This window comes from Myxine glutinosa, chromosome 14 (assembly GCF_964187855.1).
Source record: "Myxine glutinosa chromosome 14, kmMyxGlut1.1, whole genome shotgun sequence".
Lineage (NCBI taxonomy): Eukaryota > Metazoa > Chordata > Myxini > Myxiniformes > Myxinidae > Myxine > Myxine glutinosa.
Window position 1 is genome coordinate 85,800,429 of NC_136274.1, and position 19,677 is coordinate 85,820,105.

The 19,677-nt window shown below is 47.0% G+C and overlaps 1 protein-coding gene across 6 annotated transcripts in view; it reads left to right on the plus strand.

Annotated features, from left to right (window-relative positions):
• The window catches only part of LOC137439984 (histone-lysine N-methyltransferase 2A), a 248,494-nt gene that overhangs the window by 222,864 nt on the left and 5,953 nt on the right, over nucleotides 1-19,677 (plus strand). For 5 of the 6 annotated variants that reach the window (XM_068136309.2, XM_068136310.2, XM_068136311.2 and 2 more), the window contains one exon: nucleotides 4,637-4,811. The exons of the other annotated variant lie outside the window; for it this stretch is intronic. In XM_068136309.2, coding sequence (XP_067992410.2) covers nucleotides 4,637-4,811 — 175 coding nt within the window. The remainder of the gene's footprint in view (nucleotides 1-4,636; nucleotides 4,812-19,677) is intronic. 6 annotated transcript variants of the gene reach the window in all.

Consider the following 19,677-nt stretch of genomic DNA (forward strand, 5'->3'; position numbering starts at 1 on the left):
GCGGGCGTGGGAGAGGGCATCTTTGTAGTGTTGTAGGTGGTCCTTGTAGGCTTGGGAGTGAACTGTGAGACCTGTTTTATTGCGGAGTCGTTCAAGTTGGCGAGCACGAGTTTTCATCAGGCGGAGTTCAGGGGTAAACCAGGGAGCAGAATGGGTGAAAGAAACTGTTTTGGTTTTTACAGGCGCAGGCTGGTCAAGGCAGGAGGAGAGAGTGTGGTTGTAGTAGTCATTGAGGTCGGAAGGGGTGTGGAGGTCAATGAAGGGAGAAGTGGACATTTTTTCAGAGAGGGTGGATGAGAATGAGGTAGGTGAAAGAGCGTTTAGCTTACGGAAGTTGATAGTGCGATAATGTCTTGGTGTTGGGGTGGGGATGTTGATGGTCATAGTGATGGCTAAGTGGTCAGAGAGGGTGAGGTCGGAGCCAGAGAGATGGTGCAAAATTAATCCAGTGGAGCAGACAAGGTCCAAAATGTGACCACGGATATGCGTAGGAAAGTTGACATGTTGAGTGAGGTTAAAGCAGGTGAGTAAATCGGTGAAGTCAGTGGTTATTGTGGAGTCAGTGGAGTCCATGTGGATATTGAAATCACCAAGGAGGAGGATTGAGGGGGAGAGGGAACATAGCTGGGTCAGAAAGTAGGAGAAGTCAGACAGGAATAATGGGTGTGGTTTGGGAGGGCGATAGACGACAGCCATGACTGACTGCGTGCGACCAGAGAGTTTAAAAGCCAGGTGTTCAAAGGATGAGGATGAGGCGATGGGGATGAGGCTGGTCCTGATGTCTTGACGGTGGATAACGGCAATTCCACCACCTCGGCCCTCCGAGCGTGGTTTATTGACGTAGGAATATCCATTGGGTGTGGTGAGGTTGAGCGTGTAGTAGTCCAGTGGTTGTTGCCAGGTTTCGGTGAGACAGAGAAAGTCCAGTTTGTTATCCAGGATGTAGTCGTTGAGGATGAGGCATTTCTTGTTGAGGGACCGGGTGTTGAACAGGGTGGCTTGATGTTGTTTTGAACAGCAGGGATGAATTCAGGTGATTTAGCCAGGGTTCGCAGGCAGGAGGTGCGTTTTTGTGCATTGCCGTGACGAGGTGCGCTGAGCCGACCAGAGGACGGGGATAGAGTGACCTGATTGTACATATACAAACTTACGACCGGAGCCACGGTGAATGTACCTGGGTCGTCGGAGGAGTCCATTTGATTTGATGGCAGAGATGCATGATGGGGTGGAGCGGGTATTGAGCAGAAGGAGCCTTGCGGCGGAGTACTGCAGAGCCATGCCAGGCAGGAGCGGAGAGGCGAGCACGAGGCCAAGGTTGAGGAGGTGAAACAATGGTCCCAACCCATGGGAGCAGGCCCAAGGAAACGAAGCAGACGAAGGAGCCAGGTAGGTGAAGCCAGGAGCAGAGTCAGGACCAAGCAGAGGGCAGACAGGAGCAAAGAGACGATCACGAGGCCAAGGTTGATCACGGTAAAGCGGGAAATGCAGCGGCAATCAACCGCTGCCGCTACAAATCAAGATCACGGCGGGAAAACCGCCGCTACACCGCTGCGAAGGACACAACCCACGAGAGCGTGCCCGAGGAAACAGCGAGCAGGCGAAGGAGCCGGGTAGGCGAAGCAAGGAGCAGAGCCGGGACTATGCGGAGGGCAGACTCAATGGCCAAAAAATCCGCACGACCACCAAAAAAGCAAGCCACAGACAGTGGCCCAGTCGAAGAAGCGGCGAGCATGTGACGCCTGCGTCCTCTTCAGACCGGACCGGAAGCGGAAAACAACTATCAACTATCAAACGTCTCTCTCTTGTCGCTCGACGACAGACAAATTTGATGTGATTTAATCACCCTATTTAAAGATTGCAACCCCACTACCAGGACAAGGCTCAGGTCCGTCATACCGGAGGAGGGAGTAACCAGGGGGAGATATTAAGGAATCAGAGACATCTTGAAAGAGGAAAGTTTCTGTTAAGCAGATCAAGTCTGGATTGTCAGAAGCAACCTGTATGGGGAGATCAATCAGGTTTGAGCGAAGGCCCCGGATGTTTGAGGTCCATACCGTTAAAGAAGAGGGAGCATCGTGTACAGGGGAGGGGAGGGATAGAGTAAGATGGGTGAAAGGGGGAGGTAGGGAGAGCTGTTGATAGTGTGTTCGAGATGGGAGAAAGGGAAGGATGAGGACAAAAGGTTTGATGGTGATGGGATGAGGCACAGTGAGGTGTTTGAGATGGGCAGAGCAAAGTAGAAGGTTGGAGGAGGTGGAGTTATCAGATGGAAGGGAGACTAAGTGGGGAGGAGGCAGCTTTGAGGATGAGGGGGAAAGGGGGGAGAATTGGAGAAAGATGGTAGGGGGGGGGGGATTAGAAGGGGAGGGGTGTGGGGGGAGTTTTGAAGGGGAGGGGTGAGGAGGGAGTTTTGAAGGGGATGGGTGAGGGGGAGAGATTTGAAGGGGAAGGGCAATGGGGAAGATTTGGAGGGGAGGGGCGAGGGGGGAGAATTGAAGGGAGGGGTGAGGTGGGAGTTTTGGAGGTGATGGTGGAGTTTAGGAGGGGAGGGGGGAGTTCAGGAGGGGAGAGGTAAGGGGGGAGTTTAGAAAGTGGACGATTAATGACAAACGAACATTTATTACAAACTGGGTTTATTGCGATTTTCAAGTCTGAGATCCGTTTGAAAACGATAGAGGAAGGGTGGAATGGTGAGTTTGGAGAATGTAGAAAGGAAGAACTGTGAGAGATTGAATTTTTTTTGTTAATGGAATGAATTGATGAGGAAATTGAAAAAATCATTTTAAGTTGGAAGAAAAACAGTGTTGTAATAAACCACTGAATAAAACACTGCAGGGGAAAGTTTGAACATATTTAAATGATATTTAAACAAAACTGTGAAAAACAATCTGGGAAAAGTCCCTGAAGTGAGGGCGTGGATCTGAGAAAGGAGAAAGGGTTGAATGAGTATGGTGGAAACTGGAATTGGAAAGGTATCAGCTGGGGAGGTCGAAGAAAAAGGAGATAAAGCGGGCGGGGCGAGATAACAAGCACGTTGTCGTGGGCGGGGACTGCGAGGAGGGAAGGAAATAATTATTTTATTTTGTATTAAAAATGTCAGACAAAGGGTAAGATGTTCGTGGGAGGTAGGGGGAGAAAATAAAATTTTTAAAAAGGAAATACAGAAAAGGAAAGAACTTAAATTTACAAAATACCGACGGGGGGGTGCGGGGGAGCCTCGAGGGACCAAGCTGCACATGCGATGTGAACAAAAAACGACTCATTACACACAAGTTTGCACGAATTACAAACCAAAACTAACTAGAATCACACAGTAACACATATACAGTAAAATAACCAGTGGAAATTTGACAAAACACAAATGGGAAAATACTTAACTCTGATGACGTTGAGAGCTTGAAGGACGCTTCCTCGCCGGTGGATGAAATGACATGGCAGTCATTTCCACAACAATATGTGCTCGATGCTCATTCAAATCGATATTATACGATTACCATGAAGGAGAAGATGACCAAGTGGAAGGAATGTATGGAGACAAAGGGTCTGAAGGTGAATATCAGAAAAACGAAGGTGATGGCAAGTGGTAAAGCATGTGGTGAGGTGGAAAGAACTGGGAAGTGGCCATGTGCTGTGTGCAGGAAGGGTGTCGGAGTGAACTCCATTCAATGTACAATGTGCGCTGAGTGGGTTCATCAAAAATGTAGTGGTTTGAGAGGGTCATTAACCAGTGTGGCAGCTACATTCAAGTGTAAGGTGTGCACAGAGGGAGCTGCAGATGGAGGAAATGTTGAGTTGGATCTTGGAGACGGCGTGAAGCTGGAAGGTGTAAAAACATTTTGCTACCATGGAGACATGCTGAATGGAGAAGGTGGATCAGACTCGGCAACGGTTGCTGGAGTGAGATGTGCATGGAAGAAGTTTCGGGAACTGAGTGGCGTGCTGACGAGGAGCGGAGTGTCATTGAAGCTGAAGGGAAAGGTGTATGCTGCGTGTGTGAGAAGTGTTATGATTTATGGGAGCGAGACATGGGTAATGAACGTCGAGCAGCAACGAAGGCTGGAAAGGGTGGAAATGCGAATGGTTCGGTGGATGTGTGGAGTATCGTTGAGAGAGGGGAAGACAAATGATGAATTGCGAAAGATGATGGGAATAGAGCCTGTGATTGATGCTGTGAAAAGAAACAGTTTGAGATGGTTTGGTCATGTGTTGAGGAAGAATGAAAGTGACTGGTTGAGAAGAGTGATGGAAATGAATGTTGAAGGAAGTGGAGGACGGGGAAGACCGAGAAAGACTTGGCGAAAGATGGTCAAAGAAGAAATGTGGGCAAAGGGGTTAACAAGGGGAGATGTAGAAAATAGGGCAAATTGGAGAAGATTGTCAGGGGGCCCACAAGGCTAACCCCCGCTCTAGCAGGGAAAATGGCCTTAAAATGCATGTTGTTGTTGTTAACATAGCAAATCCAACCATTTTCATCCCTTTAATGACATTCAAACACCTCCCAACGTCCCTAAAAGTATTTGTATTGCATCAGAATTGGCGTATTTGACACTCTCAGGGTACCTCATCGTGTACCAATTGGTCGATTTGATGGTGTTTTCCACAAAATTATCCAAAACTGAGCTTTTTCTTTCTCCAGGGGCAAATGGCCTCGTTCTGTCCGGCCTGTCCCACTGTGCCGTGCTCTACCTTCTGGAGCAGCTGCCAGGTGCCGAGAGTTGCAGGGAGCACCACTTCCTGTACCACAGGCCCGGCGCTTGCACCACAACGGTGCCGAACCCCCACGGCTGTGCCCGTGCCGACCCATTCCTGAGGTAAAGGCTGAACCTGTTTTCCAAATATTGTTGTTGTATTCCATGTGACGCACACCGCACAAAATATCAATTTACAATGTACACTGGAAAGCCTGGACCACATGGTCTCGGGTCTCATTTATCCCTGGCGATGCATTTTGGGTACATCAATTGAGAAAAACTTTTGTTCTCATGAGATTGTTTTGTAAGATTTTTCTTGTTCAGATTGATCAGATCAGAAGTTATTATGGGGGGAATCCCCCAAAAGATGGGAGGAGGCTCTATTGAGAAGTAAAATAAGAATGGATTGTAAGGAGGTTGAGGAATAAGGCTTCGGTTTCCGGTTACTTGGTCATTGTCTCTTCTCTTGGTCTTCCAAGAGATCAGCTTCCAAAAGCTGAGTTATCATTCCTGGTCCGTCTGTTCTGCCACACATGTTATGTTCTCTGTGTGTCGAGTGTTCTTTGTGTTGAGTGCTCACTCCTGTGTATTTTTTCTTGCTCATTACCTCTGCCACTGTTGGTGGACAGAGTTGTGTTTTCACCTGTGTCTGTGTGGGCAGAATATCTCAAAACGTTGTGGACAGATTCAGACGAAATTTTATGTGCAGGTTGACAAAGGACAAATTGATTAGACTTTAGTGAAGATTCGGAACCAGGTACTATAATTTTAAAGTGATTCTTCACCATTGAGAATGTTTTTTGGGGGGTTCGGGCTCAGAAGTGATGCTCTAGAAAAGTTAATATAAAGGGGCGCGCCCTACATCTGGCAAATAAAATACATTAACTTCTACATGCAGCTGTATGAATCAAATTGGTGCTTCTTTACATGAACTGTTCTCGAGCATTACTTGGTTCCTCCTCAGAACACAAGGGTAGTACAGCATGCATTCGAGATTTTTTGAATGCCCCTTATTTTGTATTGTTTGGAATTTTCTACGAGCTATGGAATGTCTCTTCTTTTCTATACTTTGCCACATGGCACATACCCTTATATAAAGGGGCCTTTTCTTTTCCCGTTTTTTGGAGGGTTCGGACTCAGAAAATTTGGGCTCAAACCATCCCTCGTGGCAAGTGTTCTTGTGCAGTGTTCCTTGTGCACCTTCTTTCCCAACACGAAGGAAAGACTCATCAACCTCTATATTATGGCCTTTACGGCCATTCCACCACCACAACGTTGACTAAATAAGAAATGTGTGCAATGGTGAAAGCTTCATACAAAGTTACATGATGATTGGACGGAAAATGCGGCCGGCGTTCCAAAAAATCCGTTTTCTGCAGACATGGCTTTTCGTACTCCTTCCAACATAGCACAGCACATTCCTAGTTTACTTAGCATATGGGTGCAGGCCTACAAGGTGATCCTAAAGTACAGGGAGCTTCATGTAGAAGGAATAAACGCCTTGCAATTGACCTTGCTTCTTCTTTTCTTATTCCTCGTTCTCCCCATCGATTTGAACCTCTTCAAAATGCCTTTTTTTGTCCCCCGTCACACCGCGGAGCGAAAGGGGGACTATGGTTTTCCCCTCCGTCCGTGCGTCCGTGCATGCGTGCGTAAGCAAAGGACCTAATTCTAATTTGGTGTGTGGGTGCAACCCACGTCAAAATCCAAGATGGCCGCCGCCATGTACGTCTGACGCCATGTATGTCTGAACCTTGTGAGCGGAATATCTTGAAAAATAAGCGAAGTACCAACTTCTAATCTGGTGTGTGGATGTATCTAGGCATAAGGAAGAATGCTATTGAAAATTGGGTCGCCACCTCAAAATCCAAGATGGCCACCGCCATGTATGTCGGAACCTTGTGAGCGGAATATCTTGAAAAATAAGCGAAGTACCAACTTCTAATCTGGTGTGTGGGTGTATCTACGCATAAGGGAGAACGCTATTGAAAATTGGGTCGCCACGTCAAAATCCAAGATGGCCGCCTTGCATCTTCCACTTTGTCAACTCACATCACTTCAACGACGGGGGACCTAGGCATAACGCTTGTTGAAGTTTATCCTTTCCACGTGCTTCCAAACATTAGTCTCAGTCTGCTAGCCAGGTCACCCCTCTCTCTATCTCTGGATGACAAGTAAACTCGTGCCTATTCCACCATCGTAGTCCCGATGTCCCTGCTCTCTAATGTTGTGTTTGTGTGCTTCCCCCTCTTTCCCAATCTTGTCTATCACCCCCCTTATTATATGTTTTATTTGTCTGTTAGATTTTTTGTGTGATTGATGTTAGCTCTTTCACGAGCCTCGATCCTGTATACAAAAAAAATAAAAATAAAAATCGTGTTCATATATTTGATGGACAGGTTGGGTGTGTGACAAGAACCAATTTATTATTCTTCACCATTGATAGATGGCGCCAGAAATGATACATTGGCGTGACGAACACCACACACAAAAACCCCATTTTGCAATGTACACCATAAAACCTAGACCACGTGGTCTTGGGTCTCATTTATCCCTGGCAATGCATTTTGGGGAAATCAATTTGGAAACACTTTTATTCTCGTGAATTGGTTTTGTAAGGTTTTTATTATTCGGGTTGATTGGATCAGGAGAAGTTATTATGAGGGTCATCCCTCAAGAGATTGGAGGAGGCTCATTGAGAAAAAAAAGCGGTGGGAGAAAAAAAAGAAGAGGATGATGGTGGGGCGTTGAGGACGAAGGCTTCGTTTCCGGTTAAGGTGCTGCCTGTCTTCGTACCTTTAATCATCATTGCCATCCCAGTTCTGATGTCTCTCTTCATCTCTCCGTCGTTGGAATCCATAAATCCAAACCTTTTTGTGCTGTGTGTGGGACTACGTTGATTAACTCCCCCACATCAGTACCCTCGCCCATGTCATCTTCACACCCGGGCGACCATACACCCGCTCCAGGCTACCCTATCTCTGCTCAGCATCCCACGATTACGTGTTCATCTGCCCCATGCAACTCCGCCCCCACCCCTCGTTGCTTACTCCAAACCCAATCCCCTCTCTGCCTCCTTTTTTTACGCCCCTCCTCTTTATTTATTTCACTCCCCGCTCGCACATTGCTTCCTTCATGTAATGTCCCCAGGATCCAGTATCACTCCCTGAAGTTCATCAACAAAGGTTTATTGTAAGCGAAAACCAAAGTCATTCAGCAGGAGCAATAATCGTAGCAAACATTTCCATTTCCGGCATGACGTGCTCGCTCAGCTCCACCTTTCCGGATCCGGATGTATATTTTTAAAACTTCAAATAGCAGAGTAAACCAAATTAACACAATTAACTTGTAACAATATCTCACACTCCTCCAACCTAAGTTCAAAACATTGTATCGCATCAGGTACAATCATAATCTTTCAAGTAGGTCGGGTGTTTAACCTGACGGCCTGAACGACATAACCCATCCCTCAAATCCGCAAGAGGATGTGTCCTTCCAAGTGCTCCAACCCTGTAGTTCACCTCTCATCCATCACCAATGCCCCCACCCGACTTCACCACATGCTCTTGCTCGTCCACAACCATACTTGAAACCCTGGGAGAGCTCCTCTCATCTGAGGACTCAGGTCGAGGACGTAACTGGTCCACATGCCTGCATAAAGGCCCACCCCCATCTAGATGTACCTGATATGACACTGGTCCGGTCTGCATTGTCACTGTACCCTGCAGCCATGCATCCCCTTGTTCATGGTTCTTTGCAAACACAGTATCTTGGGGAATAAAACCACAATCTGTACCACCATAGTACTCCTTTTGACGCTCCTGTTGTTGACTTACACGCATGTTCACTCTTGGGCGAACCAAATGCAGGCGTAATGTTAACTTACGATTGAACAACAATTCAGCCGGTGTACGGCCCGTCGTCGTGTGTAGGGTTGCATTATACTTCAGTTGAAACCAGGCCAACTTGTTCTTCAGACTGTCATTCTCAACAGTCATCTTTCTCATTGCCTGTTTAAAGGTCTGCACCATCCTTTCTGCCAGGCCGTTAGAAGCTGGTCGGACTGGAGTCAATGTAGAGTGATAAACTCAATTTCGAGCGCAAAAAGGCCCAAAATTCAGCAGCAGTGAAACAAGTGCCATTGTCCAACACCAGATGTTCCACTCGACTGACGTTCCGCAACCTATGGGTCGCGAAGGATTTTCAATGGGTCGCACGTTCGTTTCAGAAATCGCAGGAAAAAAACTTTATCGACGATTTACTTCTCCCGACTGAACAGAACAGTGATCAAACGAACGCTGACACAAACTTTATCGTGTGGACTCTTCTACCGCGCTGTACCGATGTACCGCACGTGCATCCGGTCAGTCAAATCATACGTTTAGTTTCCGACACAAGAATGTCCATTGCTTTTCATTCGAAAGATTGAGCTGTGAGCGTAAGGTACTCGCCATGGCTAGAAAGTGAATGAATGAATTAGAAAGTATCAGAACAAAAAACAAAATATGTCCAACAGATTGAAAGAGGACTTGATCGACATCGTGTCCGACGGTACACTTGAGACACTGTTCAGGAAGGACACTTTAGTAAAGTTTTGGCTGACAGTGTCTCATGGGTACCCAGAGATTGCACATCTCGCGGTAAAGTTCCTGATGCCATTCACGACGACGTGGATGTGTGAGGCAGGTTTCTCAACGGTGACGTATCTGAAGTCCAAGTATCGAAACAAACTGGAGACGGTGGCCCTGTGTGCCAACCTGAGAATCGCATTGTCGCCGCTTCAAAGGCGAATCGATGATCTCGTCGCCAATATGCAAAGTCAACCAACGCACTGATGTGGATAATCCACATCTACAATGTTGCTAACGGAACATTTGAATTCGGCTTGTAAGTTTCACTTTCAGGTTTAATCAGTGAAAGTTGTTTATTTAATGTTGTTCATGATAACGGAACATTGAACCTGGATATAAGTTCAGGTGCATATCGGGTTTTTTCAGTGAAAGTTATTCTTGTTTTGTTTATCAGTTCATGTTACATTTTAAGTTCATCATCTATTCACGATGAAGATTAAAATAAAGTTCAAACACCTCACCCTGGCGTGTCACTTTAATAATTAAAGTTTTATTCTATTTCACAAAAGATACACCGCCAATGAATGTTGTGAGATTCATCTTCATCTTCTTCTTCATTTGCATCATCATCTTCTTCATTAAATCTTCATTAAATCTTCATCCGGATTCATCTCTTCCGAAGCTGCTATCAAGGCGGGGAGTTTACGCCTGATTGGCTGACAATAATATCAAGTGGGCGGTGTCTGTGATCGAAGTCGCTGCTCATTCTCAAGGGGGGCGTGGTCTCTCGCTCTCTCTCCTCATGGTCGTGGAGATCCGTACAAAATAACAACAAAATAAGGACAGTGTTTGGTATGATTGTCGTCACTTTGCTTTATTGTTCAATTACGAATTGTACTACTGTACAAAGATGATGAACCGAACCCTTACCAAGACATTAACGTCATAAGCAATCGATATTTCCGTGACGGTTTGTCGGGGGGGTTCGATGGGTCGAGACTGGATGTCTGGGTTTTTTATTGGGTCCTGGACTAAAAAGGTTGCGGAACGCAGCACTTGACCATGGGTTTTAAAAAGGTCCATCAGACATTCAATAGTAGCAGATGCAGTGGCAGTCGCCACTACCCAGATTTCTACAAATTTTGAAAATGCATCGGAAGCTACCAAGAACATCAGGCCCAGGAAAGACCCTGCATAATACACACGGAGCCTTTGCCATGGTCTAGCTGGCATCTCCCACGGGTGCAAAGCTGCTGCAGGAGGATTTCTTGCATTGATTTGGCAGGCATTGCAACCCTGCACCCATCTTTCAATATCCTGAGTGATGCTGGGCCACCACACATATCATCTGGCTATGGCCTTCATATGGACCACCCCTGGGTGCGTCTCATGCAGTTCCTCCAATATTGCTGCACGACCAGGCTTTGGAATCACAACTCGATGGCCCCATAAGATACAATCACAGTCCACGCTCAATTCCTCTTTCCAACTAAAAAAAGATTTCAGTTCCTCGCATGAACAATGGTCTGGCCCTCCCATCTGTAGATACCTGCAGACATGGCACAACAATTGGTGCTTTCTCGTCCAATTCTTAATGTCTACTGACGTAACTGGGGATGAGTAGGTATCCACCATGTGCATGACCATCTCAGTCTCCGGCACGTTGGGAGTTTTACCTGGACTCTCTGGCAAGGGTAACCTACTCAGTCCATCACAATTACCATGAGCCTTACCCAGTTTATACCTAATCGAGTACGAATATGCAGCGAGAACTATTCCCCAACGAATCACTCTTGGATAGGCCATCTGCGGAATGGGTTGGTCTTCTCCCTATAAACCCAACAATGGTTTATGATCACTGTGAATCTCCACGTGGCGACCCCAAATGTGTTGGTGGAATCGTTTCACTCCAAAAATGACTGCTAACCCTTCTCCATCCATGTGAGCATAGTTCCATTCTGCCTGGTTAAGAGTCCTCGAAGCAAATGCTCTGGGCCTTGGGGTATGATCTGCCATCACATGCGACAATACTGCACCTACTCCGTAGGGTGAAGTATCTACCGATAGCACTGACGGCTTGTTACTGTCTGAATGCATAAGGACTTCTGCCGACGTTAACAACCGCTTTGAATGCTGAAAACCTCACTGCTCTTCAACACCCCATACCCATGTACTTCCCTTGCGCAGCAAATGGAGCAGGGGTTCTAACACCGATGAAACTTTTGGAAGGCATCGGTGGTAATAGTTCAACATCCCCAGAAATTTTTTCAGCTGGCTTACATTCTGTGGCTGAGGAGCATCCACAATGGCCCGCACGGACTCCTGGACCGGCCAAGTACCTGTTGTATCAATTCAGTATCCACAGTATATGACGGATTCTGCGAAGAAGAAGCATTATTGCTCAGTTCAACCTAATACCTGCCTGTCGCAGACGATGAAACACTTCACACAAGTGAACAAGGTGATCTTCCTGGTTCCTGCCTGACACAAGGATGTCGTCCAGACAAGCCACTACAAATGGTATCGATCTTAATGTGCCTTCCATGAATTTCTGGAAAATCGCTGGAGCCGATGATAAGCCATAGGGCATATGGTTGTAATGATACAAACTGTGATGCGTATTGATGGCCGTATAGTCCTTAGAGCCCTCTTCCAGCTTCAGCTGTTGATATGCAGCCGTTAGGTCCAACTTAGACCTTGTCTGACCACCGCTCATCACAGACAATAGGTCTTCAACCTTAGGAATTGGGTACTGATCCACGACTGCCACCTGATTAAATGTTGACTTGTCATCCCCACATATCCTAAGAGAGCAATCGGCTTTCAGAACAGGAGCCAGAGGAATTGCCCATTCTGAATAATTAGTTTTCTCGATTATTCCATCAGACTCTAAACGGTCCAATTCTGCCTCCAGTTTGGATTTCATTGCAAAAGGCACAGGTCTAGCTAACCTTGAGGAACTTAGGCCTTCCTCCTTCTCTGATGCCCAGCTTTGCCTTCATACCCTTGACTTGTCCTACTCCTGTATTAAACAAATCCTTGTATTCCCTCATCAGGCTTGCCCTGGGGTCTTGCCCTTGGCCCCCATCAAACTGCAACTGCTTGATTTCTGACCAATTCAATCTCAGCTTCTCCAGCCAGTTCCTGCCAATCAAGCTAGGACCCGTTTTGGTTATGACTAGTCCCCAAAACCATTTATATCCCTGGAACACCACCTCTACATCGACTTGACCGAGTACCGGGACTTGCTCACCTGTAAACGTTTTAATTATTCAATGACATGGGAGCATGGCAGGCTTCTGTGTGAGTGAGTGAAAAACTTTTTGGTTTATGACAGAGCATGATGCCCCCGTGTCAATCTCCATCGGAACGTCCACACCTCCAACGTTCAGTGTACACACATAGGCCATGGCACCCGGTATCTGGTAGATTACTTCGTACTCCACCTCACTGCATCTGCCCACACCCTTTGGTGGTTGGTTATCATCGACCTCGCCCATGCCCGGCAGCTCCAAGTGCTTCAACTCTGCCTGCTCACGTGATGGCTTTGGTTTGCCCGCCTGTGTGACCGCTGGCTTTGTTATACAGTGTCGGGCAACATGTCCCACTTTGTCACATTGGAAACACTTCTCATTCCGAAATAGGCAGATTTCTGAAGCATGTCCGCCTCCACACCTCCAGCAACCCATTATTGCTCGAGCTGAATCAGATTCTTCAGTAAGCTTGCTCCTCCAGGACAGCTTGTTGAGTCCTGCATCAAACACTTGATTCAACGCCAATCCGCTCGACGCTTCACGAATGCCGCCACTCCGCCTTTTGCCACCTCTTAGCCAAGCCTTTCTCTGTAGGCTGCCCCAATCCTAGATCAGACTGCAATTTCCTCTGCAGAGCCTCATCCCTCACCCCAAAGGTGAACTGGTCCCGTATCATGTCCTCCAACAGAGCTCCATACTCACAATGCTCACTCATTTCTTGAAGTTTTGTGAGGTCCTGGCCTGCTGCAGACACCCTCAACCGGCTGCTGCACACACCCTCAACTGGCTGCTGTACACACCCGAAACCGAAACCGGCTGCGGCAAACACCCTCAACCGAAACCGGCTGCTGCGCACACACCCTCAGCCAAAACCATGCTAAGGTTTTATGTGGCCTCGGACAATAATGTTCCTTCACCCTCTTCACAATCTCCTCGTATGTTACCTCTCCAGGCTTGGAAGCTGACACCAACGATCGTATCACTTGGTATACTTCTGATCCATGAAAGACAGCAATATCGCCCTCTTTTTGTTCTCATCAGTGATCTGGTAGGCCTCACAGAAGAATGATTATCTCTCAATGTAGGCCTCCCACGACTCTCCCTACGGATGGAACTCGTCCAATTTTCCATAAACCGCCATCTCGATAATGTTTTCCTCGTTCCCAATTATGTAATGTTCCCAGGATCCAGGATCACTCCATTAACTCCATCAACAAAAGGTTTATTGTAAGCGGAAACCAAAGTCATTCAGTTGTAGTAGCCTCCCAGCCCCTCTTCTCGCCCTGCCTCCCGGCCCCTCTTCTCGCCCTGCCTCCCTTCTCCTCTTCTCCCCCTGCCTCCCTTCTCCTCTTCTCGCCCTGCCTCCCTTCTCCTCTTCTCGCCCTGCCTCCCTTCTCCTCTTCTCGCCCTGCCTCCCTTCTCCTCTTCTCGCCCTGCCTCCCGGTCCCTCTTCTCGCCCTGCCTCCCTCCCCCTCTTCTCGCCCTGCCTCCCAGCCCCTCTTCTCGCCCTGCCTCCCTTCTCCTCTTCTCGCCCTGCCTCCCGGCCCCTCTTCTCACCCTGCCTCCCTTCTCCTCTTCTCGCCCTGCCTCCGGCCCCTCTTCTCACCCTGCCTCCCTTCTCCTCTTCTCGCCCTGCCTCCCTTCTCCTCTTCTCGCCCTGCCTCCCGGCCCCTCTTCTCGCCCTGCCTCCCGGCTCCTCTTCTCGCCCTGCGTCCCTTCTCCTCTTCTCGCCCTGCCTCCCGGCCCCTCTTCTCGCCCTGCCTCCCTTCTCCTCATCTCGCCCTGCCTCCCTTCTCCTCTTCTCGCCCTGCCTCCCTTCTCCTCTTGTCGCCCTGCCTCCCTTCTCCTCTTGTCGCCCTGCCTCCCTTCTCCTCTTCTCGCCCTGCCTCCCTTCTCCTCTTCTCGCCCTGCCTCCCTTCTCCTCATCTCACCCTGCCTCCCGGCCCCTCTTCTCGCCCTGCCTCCCTTCTCGACTCGCCCTGCCTCCCGGCCCCTCTTCTCTCCCTGCCCCCCGGCCCCTCTTCTCACCCTGCCTCCCGGCCCCTCTCTTTGTTTTTCACTTCAAATGAATATGTAGTTATATGTAAATGCAGTCTACACAGAAACTTCAATGATGCAAATCTCTGCCAGTTGAAGAGCCAGCCACCAAGCACGTTCGGTTTTGAAGCCAAAAAACCGAAATTGATATCTCTCCTTCCCTTTTATAAAATAGTTTTCACTTTTGGAACAAATTCTAACAGAACTGTGAGCAAAGTAGGTTTACATTTAATTCCTCTGAATAAAATATTAATCTGTCTGAAGTGTCATCACTCACCCATGTGTAGACAACTGTTGATTATGGATCTTGATCTGTCCCCAACAATGCTCTTATTTACATGTGAGTCGCTTTATAGTTTTTGTGAATGCAAATTATCTTCTGCATGTGAGCTATAATGGTTGTGACCGACCTTGTTTATTTACACCATGATGTTGGAACAGCTATTGCATTTCCAAAAGAGAAGGGGTGGATACTCTGCTGAGACAGGGTGTCTACTTGTAAGCACCGACTTCGATTCATCGTTCTTCACACTCCATCCGCTGTTCGTAGCAGGTGGTAGCTCCTGAAACGGGATACTAGCTGTTCGCCAGACCAGTGATTGGTAGTGTGCTCTCATGATGTGTTGCTGGAGGGCATCATGCGTGGGCGGCAGCATTTACAGTTCCTTCACCCCTTTCTGGAATAGCCTGCTCCTTGCTTAGGTAACATCCGTTACTTGAGAAGTACAGACGACAGACGAAACCGAAGCAGAAAACGTATTGTCACGTCTGAAGCTCCCGTTAAGACAGGAAACATGATTCTGAAGAGTGCCTCATACGTGAGCTTGAATTGAGCGATATCTCCCTTTATGTAGTCTGCAGTTGTCTCACAAAAGACATCACTCTCCTTCCAATAATCGGACAGACCTGAGTCTTTCAGATGTTGTCAAATCACTCTCGTGAAGTTGTGGGCCATGTGGAAATCACCAAGCTCGATGACGAGATTTAGCAGTTCTGTTCTTCCGCTGTGTAGTACGGCTGCTGGTCTAGAGTTCGTGCTGTATCATGTCCAAGACATAATTTATCAAACATCGATATGTCTTTAAACTTTTAAAGTCCACATTGTATCAATGTATCATCCTCATGATCCGGGACAGATGGATGTTAGCTGGTCCGGTCAGGAGCTCATTGGATCACTAACAATCTGATTGAATCCGGTGCATGTAGGAACCTGTTACTCATCCGCTCCTTGAATCCTACACATAGTCCAGGCAATGTCTTTCTCCTCTGCATTACTTTCTGAAGGTACACTCCTTTTTATACCACTCGATCTCAACAGCTCCCTGCAAGTAGTCATGACGGGGTATTTTAGTCCGTAGGGGGTGCTTCTTGCATTACAAGGTGTGGTCATTGTAATACTGACCTTGATATTGTGTTTTAACGGTTGCCGTGGAAACGATACTAGTTTGCTTATCACCTTTGGATCATATTTTAACTTTAAATGTCATGACCTTTGACCTTAACCATTGACCTTGACTTTATTTTTGCTTGAAGCCAGCTGAAAAATGCTATTGGGAAACATATAATTGAATCAGTTATTTAGTTCTCCAAATAACTTTGATGAATTATTAATAGATTCTAGATTTTGGTGGTTACCGTGGTAACCAGATATTCCCCCTGTTGTACATTTTCAAAACGGCCAACAAGCATTCTCATAAACCTCAGAATGTGTGCTTTACAAAAACACTAGTTGGCAGTCTCCAACATGCCGTACTCCCTGGACCAATTTACCAATAGCCGACCAGGAACATAGAATCTTGTTGTGAGGCAGTTGCCTTCAAACAATTGACCTTCTCTTCCTGGAAGGTAAATCTGACCGAAGGCAACCTCATATAATTCCACAAAGCCCAGGACAAGTGTGCACCCACTCTCAGTAAATCCAGCGTGCAACATCTGGCCAACCTCAAGGGTGAACACTCAAACCCGTCTCCCTCCTCAAAGACCTGGTGGCACCTTGTCAAGTCCGTCTCTGGAGTACCCACATGTCCAGGGATGTGTTCCATTACCAACCAGATTGTAGAGTGTTAGCCACTTGCCTGAAACACTCAAGCAAACACTCAAACCCGTCTCCCTCCTCAAAGACCTGGTGGCACCTTGTCAAGTCCATCTCTGGAGTACCCACATGTCCAGGGATGTGTTCCATTACCAACCAGATTGTAGAGTGTTAGCCACTTGCCTGAAACACTCAAGCAAACACTCAAACCCGTCTCCCTCCTCAAAGACCTGGTGGCACCTTGTCAAGTCCATCTCTGGAGTACCCACATGTCCAGGGATGTGTTCCATTACCAACCAGATTGTAGAGTGTTAGCCACTTGCCTGAAACACTCAAGCAATCACTCCAACCAAACCATTGATATAATCTTCGTGGGGATCGCGTCGCCTTTTATTCGCTTCAATTTACTCATCCCAAACTGGAAGGCCGGTGTCATACGAATGGTCTTCAAAATGGTCGCTGCAAATGACGCTTGAAGCAATTGGGCAGTGCCACGTTCCTCTGGTCATTTTTACCTTGGCTGTCCATATTTTCCTTACAGCTGGATCTCGTGGGAAAACATGCATACTCGCACCATCTTTGGATGTTTTGCTACAACCAGCATCAACACATTGAGCTGGCATTCTGAGTACTTCTTCAGAGTTCAGAGCGTATGTAAGCCGCACATAAATACAAGACCTCCGGCAAAAGTATCCTCAAGATGACGTGGCGGGTCACGTGATGTGACGTAATCAAATCTCCTTTTTGGGAGGGCGGGGCCAATCGAACATAAAAGGACACGAAAAAACATTTTAAAAATTTCCTTCTAATGTATTTATTGAACCAAAGAACAATGAGGAAGTGTTAGGTGACGCCATATCTGTTCATGAAACCAAGCATGATTGTCTGAGCATGTGGACCTTTAAAGATAAGTCACTGAAACAATTCAACATTAGCATCAACCATGATCTTTCTTGGGCGGACCATATTTCCAAGATGGCCTCCAACGCCAGCCTCCGACTGGGCATCCTGCATTGTGTAAGGGCTTTCCTTGATGAATCTGAACTTTTGACAACCTCCAAGGCCTTCATTCGCAGCTTGATGGTATACTGCTCTCCTCTTTTGCCTGGTGACCTGCCTCACACCTTGCCCTTCTTGATGCCGTGGAAAGTAAGGCCCTCTAAATCATTGGAATCTTCCACGACGAAGCTGAGTGTCTGGGCCTGTTACTTTCACACAATAGACAGGATGGTGGCCTACAACCTCCTTTTTGGTCTCGCACCCTCTTGCCTCACTCGCTCCCAGGTTTCAGTTGGGCGCACATGGTCTTTCACTAACCCTCTTCTTGTTAAACTCCCCAAAATCCAGGCTCACTGCTCACCTCCACTAATTTGTTCCTCTTTTCTCTCACATGTGGAACCAACTTCCCGTCTGTTCAGTCCCATTCTTGCCTCCATGGCTTCAAGACGTGTTCACCCAAACCTCATGCCATCATCCCCCATCCAAACCCATCTCTTCTACCCCAAATGACCACATTCCCAAACACTCCTTTTTCCAGGTTATTGTGATTTTTCCAGCTTTTAAATGTTTCATCCCCGCCTTCCCCTTCCTCTTCCACTTGCTGTGTTTTATTTCGTTTTTGTATCGCGTGTGTCCTTCTTTCCCTTTCCTTCATCTCACTCTCACTCTCACTCTCACTTCTGCTGTTGGTGTTTCCACTTTCCATGTTGTTCTCTTCCATCCTGCTCGACAGATACCGTATCATTTCTGCTCACCTTGAACAAATTGCAACAGAAATGCTTTCTTTTGCATCGGCTTCGGTGCACCCCAAGTGACATACTCAAAATGGTACAAAATCTGATCAGGGGAAATTAGGATTATTCATTTTAGAATTATTAATTCTTTATTACTTGGCCAAAATATTTTTTTCCCAACATCGATCAATCAACCACCAACAACAAAAAAATTTTGACAGGTATGCTGATCACTCCAGTGTGTGTGTGTGTGTGTGTGTGTGTGTGTGTGTGTGTGTGTGTGTGTGTGTGTGTGTGTGTGTGTGTGTGTGTGTGTGTGTGTGTGTGTGTGTGTGTGTGTGTGTGTGTGTGTGTGTGTGTGTGTGTGTGTGTGTGTGTGTGTGTGTGTGTGTGTGTGTGTGTGTGTGTGTGTGTGTGTGTGTGTGTGTGTGTGTGTGTGTGTGTGTGTGTGTGTGTGTGTGTGTGTGTGTGTGTGTGTGTGTGTGTGTGTGTGTGTGTGTGTGTGTGTGTGTGTGTGTGTGTGTGTGTGTGTGTGTGTGTGTGTGTGTGTGTGTGTGTGTGTGTGTGTGTGTGTGTGTGTGTGTGTGTGTGTGTGTGTGTGTGTGTGTGTGTGTGTGTGTGTGTGTGTGTGTGTGTGTGTGTGTGTGTGTGTGTGTGTGTGTGTGTGTGTGTGTGTGTGTGTGTGTGTGTGTGTGTGTGTGTGTGTGTGTGTGTGTGTGTGTGTGTGTGTGTGTGTGTGTGTGTGTGTGTGTGTGTGTGTGTGTGTGTGTGTGTGTGTGTGTGTGTGTGTGTGTGTGTGTGTGTGTGTGTGTGTGTGTGTGTGTGTGTGTGTGTGCGTGTGTGTGCGTGTGCCTGCCTGCTCACTTATACTTGCCTACAGGTCACAATTTTAAACCGATCTTCACGAAACTCCACCAAATAGTGGACTTCGTGGTCCGACAAAATCCTATATATTTTTGAGGTTAAAAGCTCAACATAGGCCAAAGGTCAACAACCATTTCAAATTTCTAAAATCCTCAATTTTCATCCGATTGACTTGAAATTTGAATAGGATATACATATCGGCTAACTGAAATCAACCACCAACTATTTTTGAGATCAGCAGAGGCCAAAAGGTCAACATAGGCCAAAGGTCAACAACCATTTCTAAAATCCCCAATTTTCATCCGATTGACTTGACATTTGAAGAGTATTTGCATATCAGCGAACTGAATTCAACCACCAACTATTTATGAGATCTGCGTCGGCCAAAACGTCAACGTAGGCCAAAGGTCAACCACTTTTTTTTGAATTACCAAAATCCTCAATTTTCATCCAATTGACCTGAAATTTGAAGAGGATTTTCATATCAGCTAATTG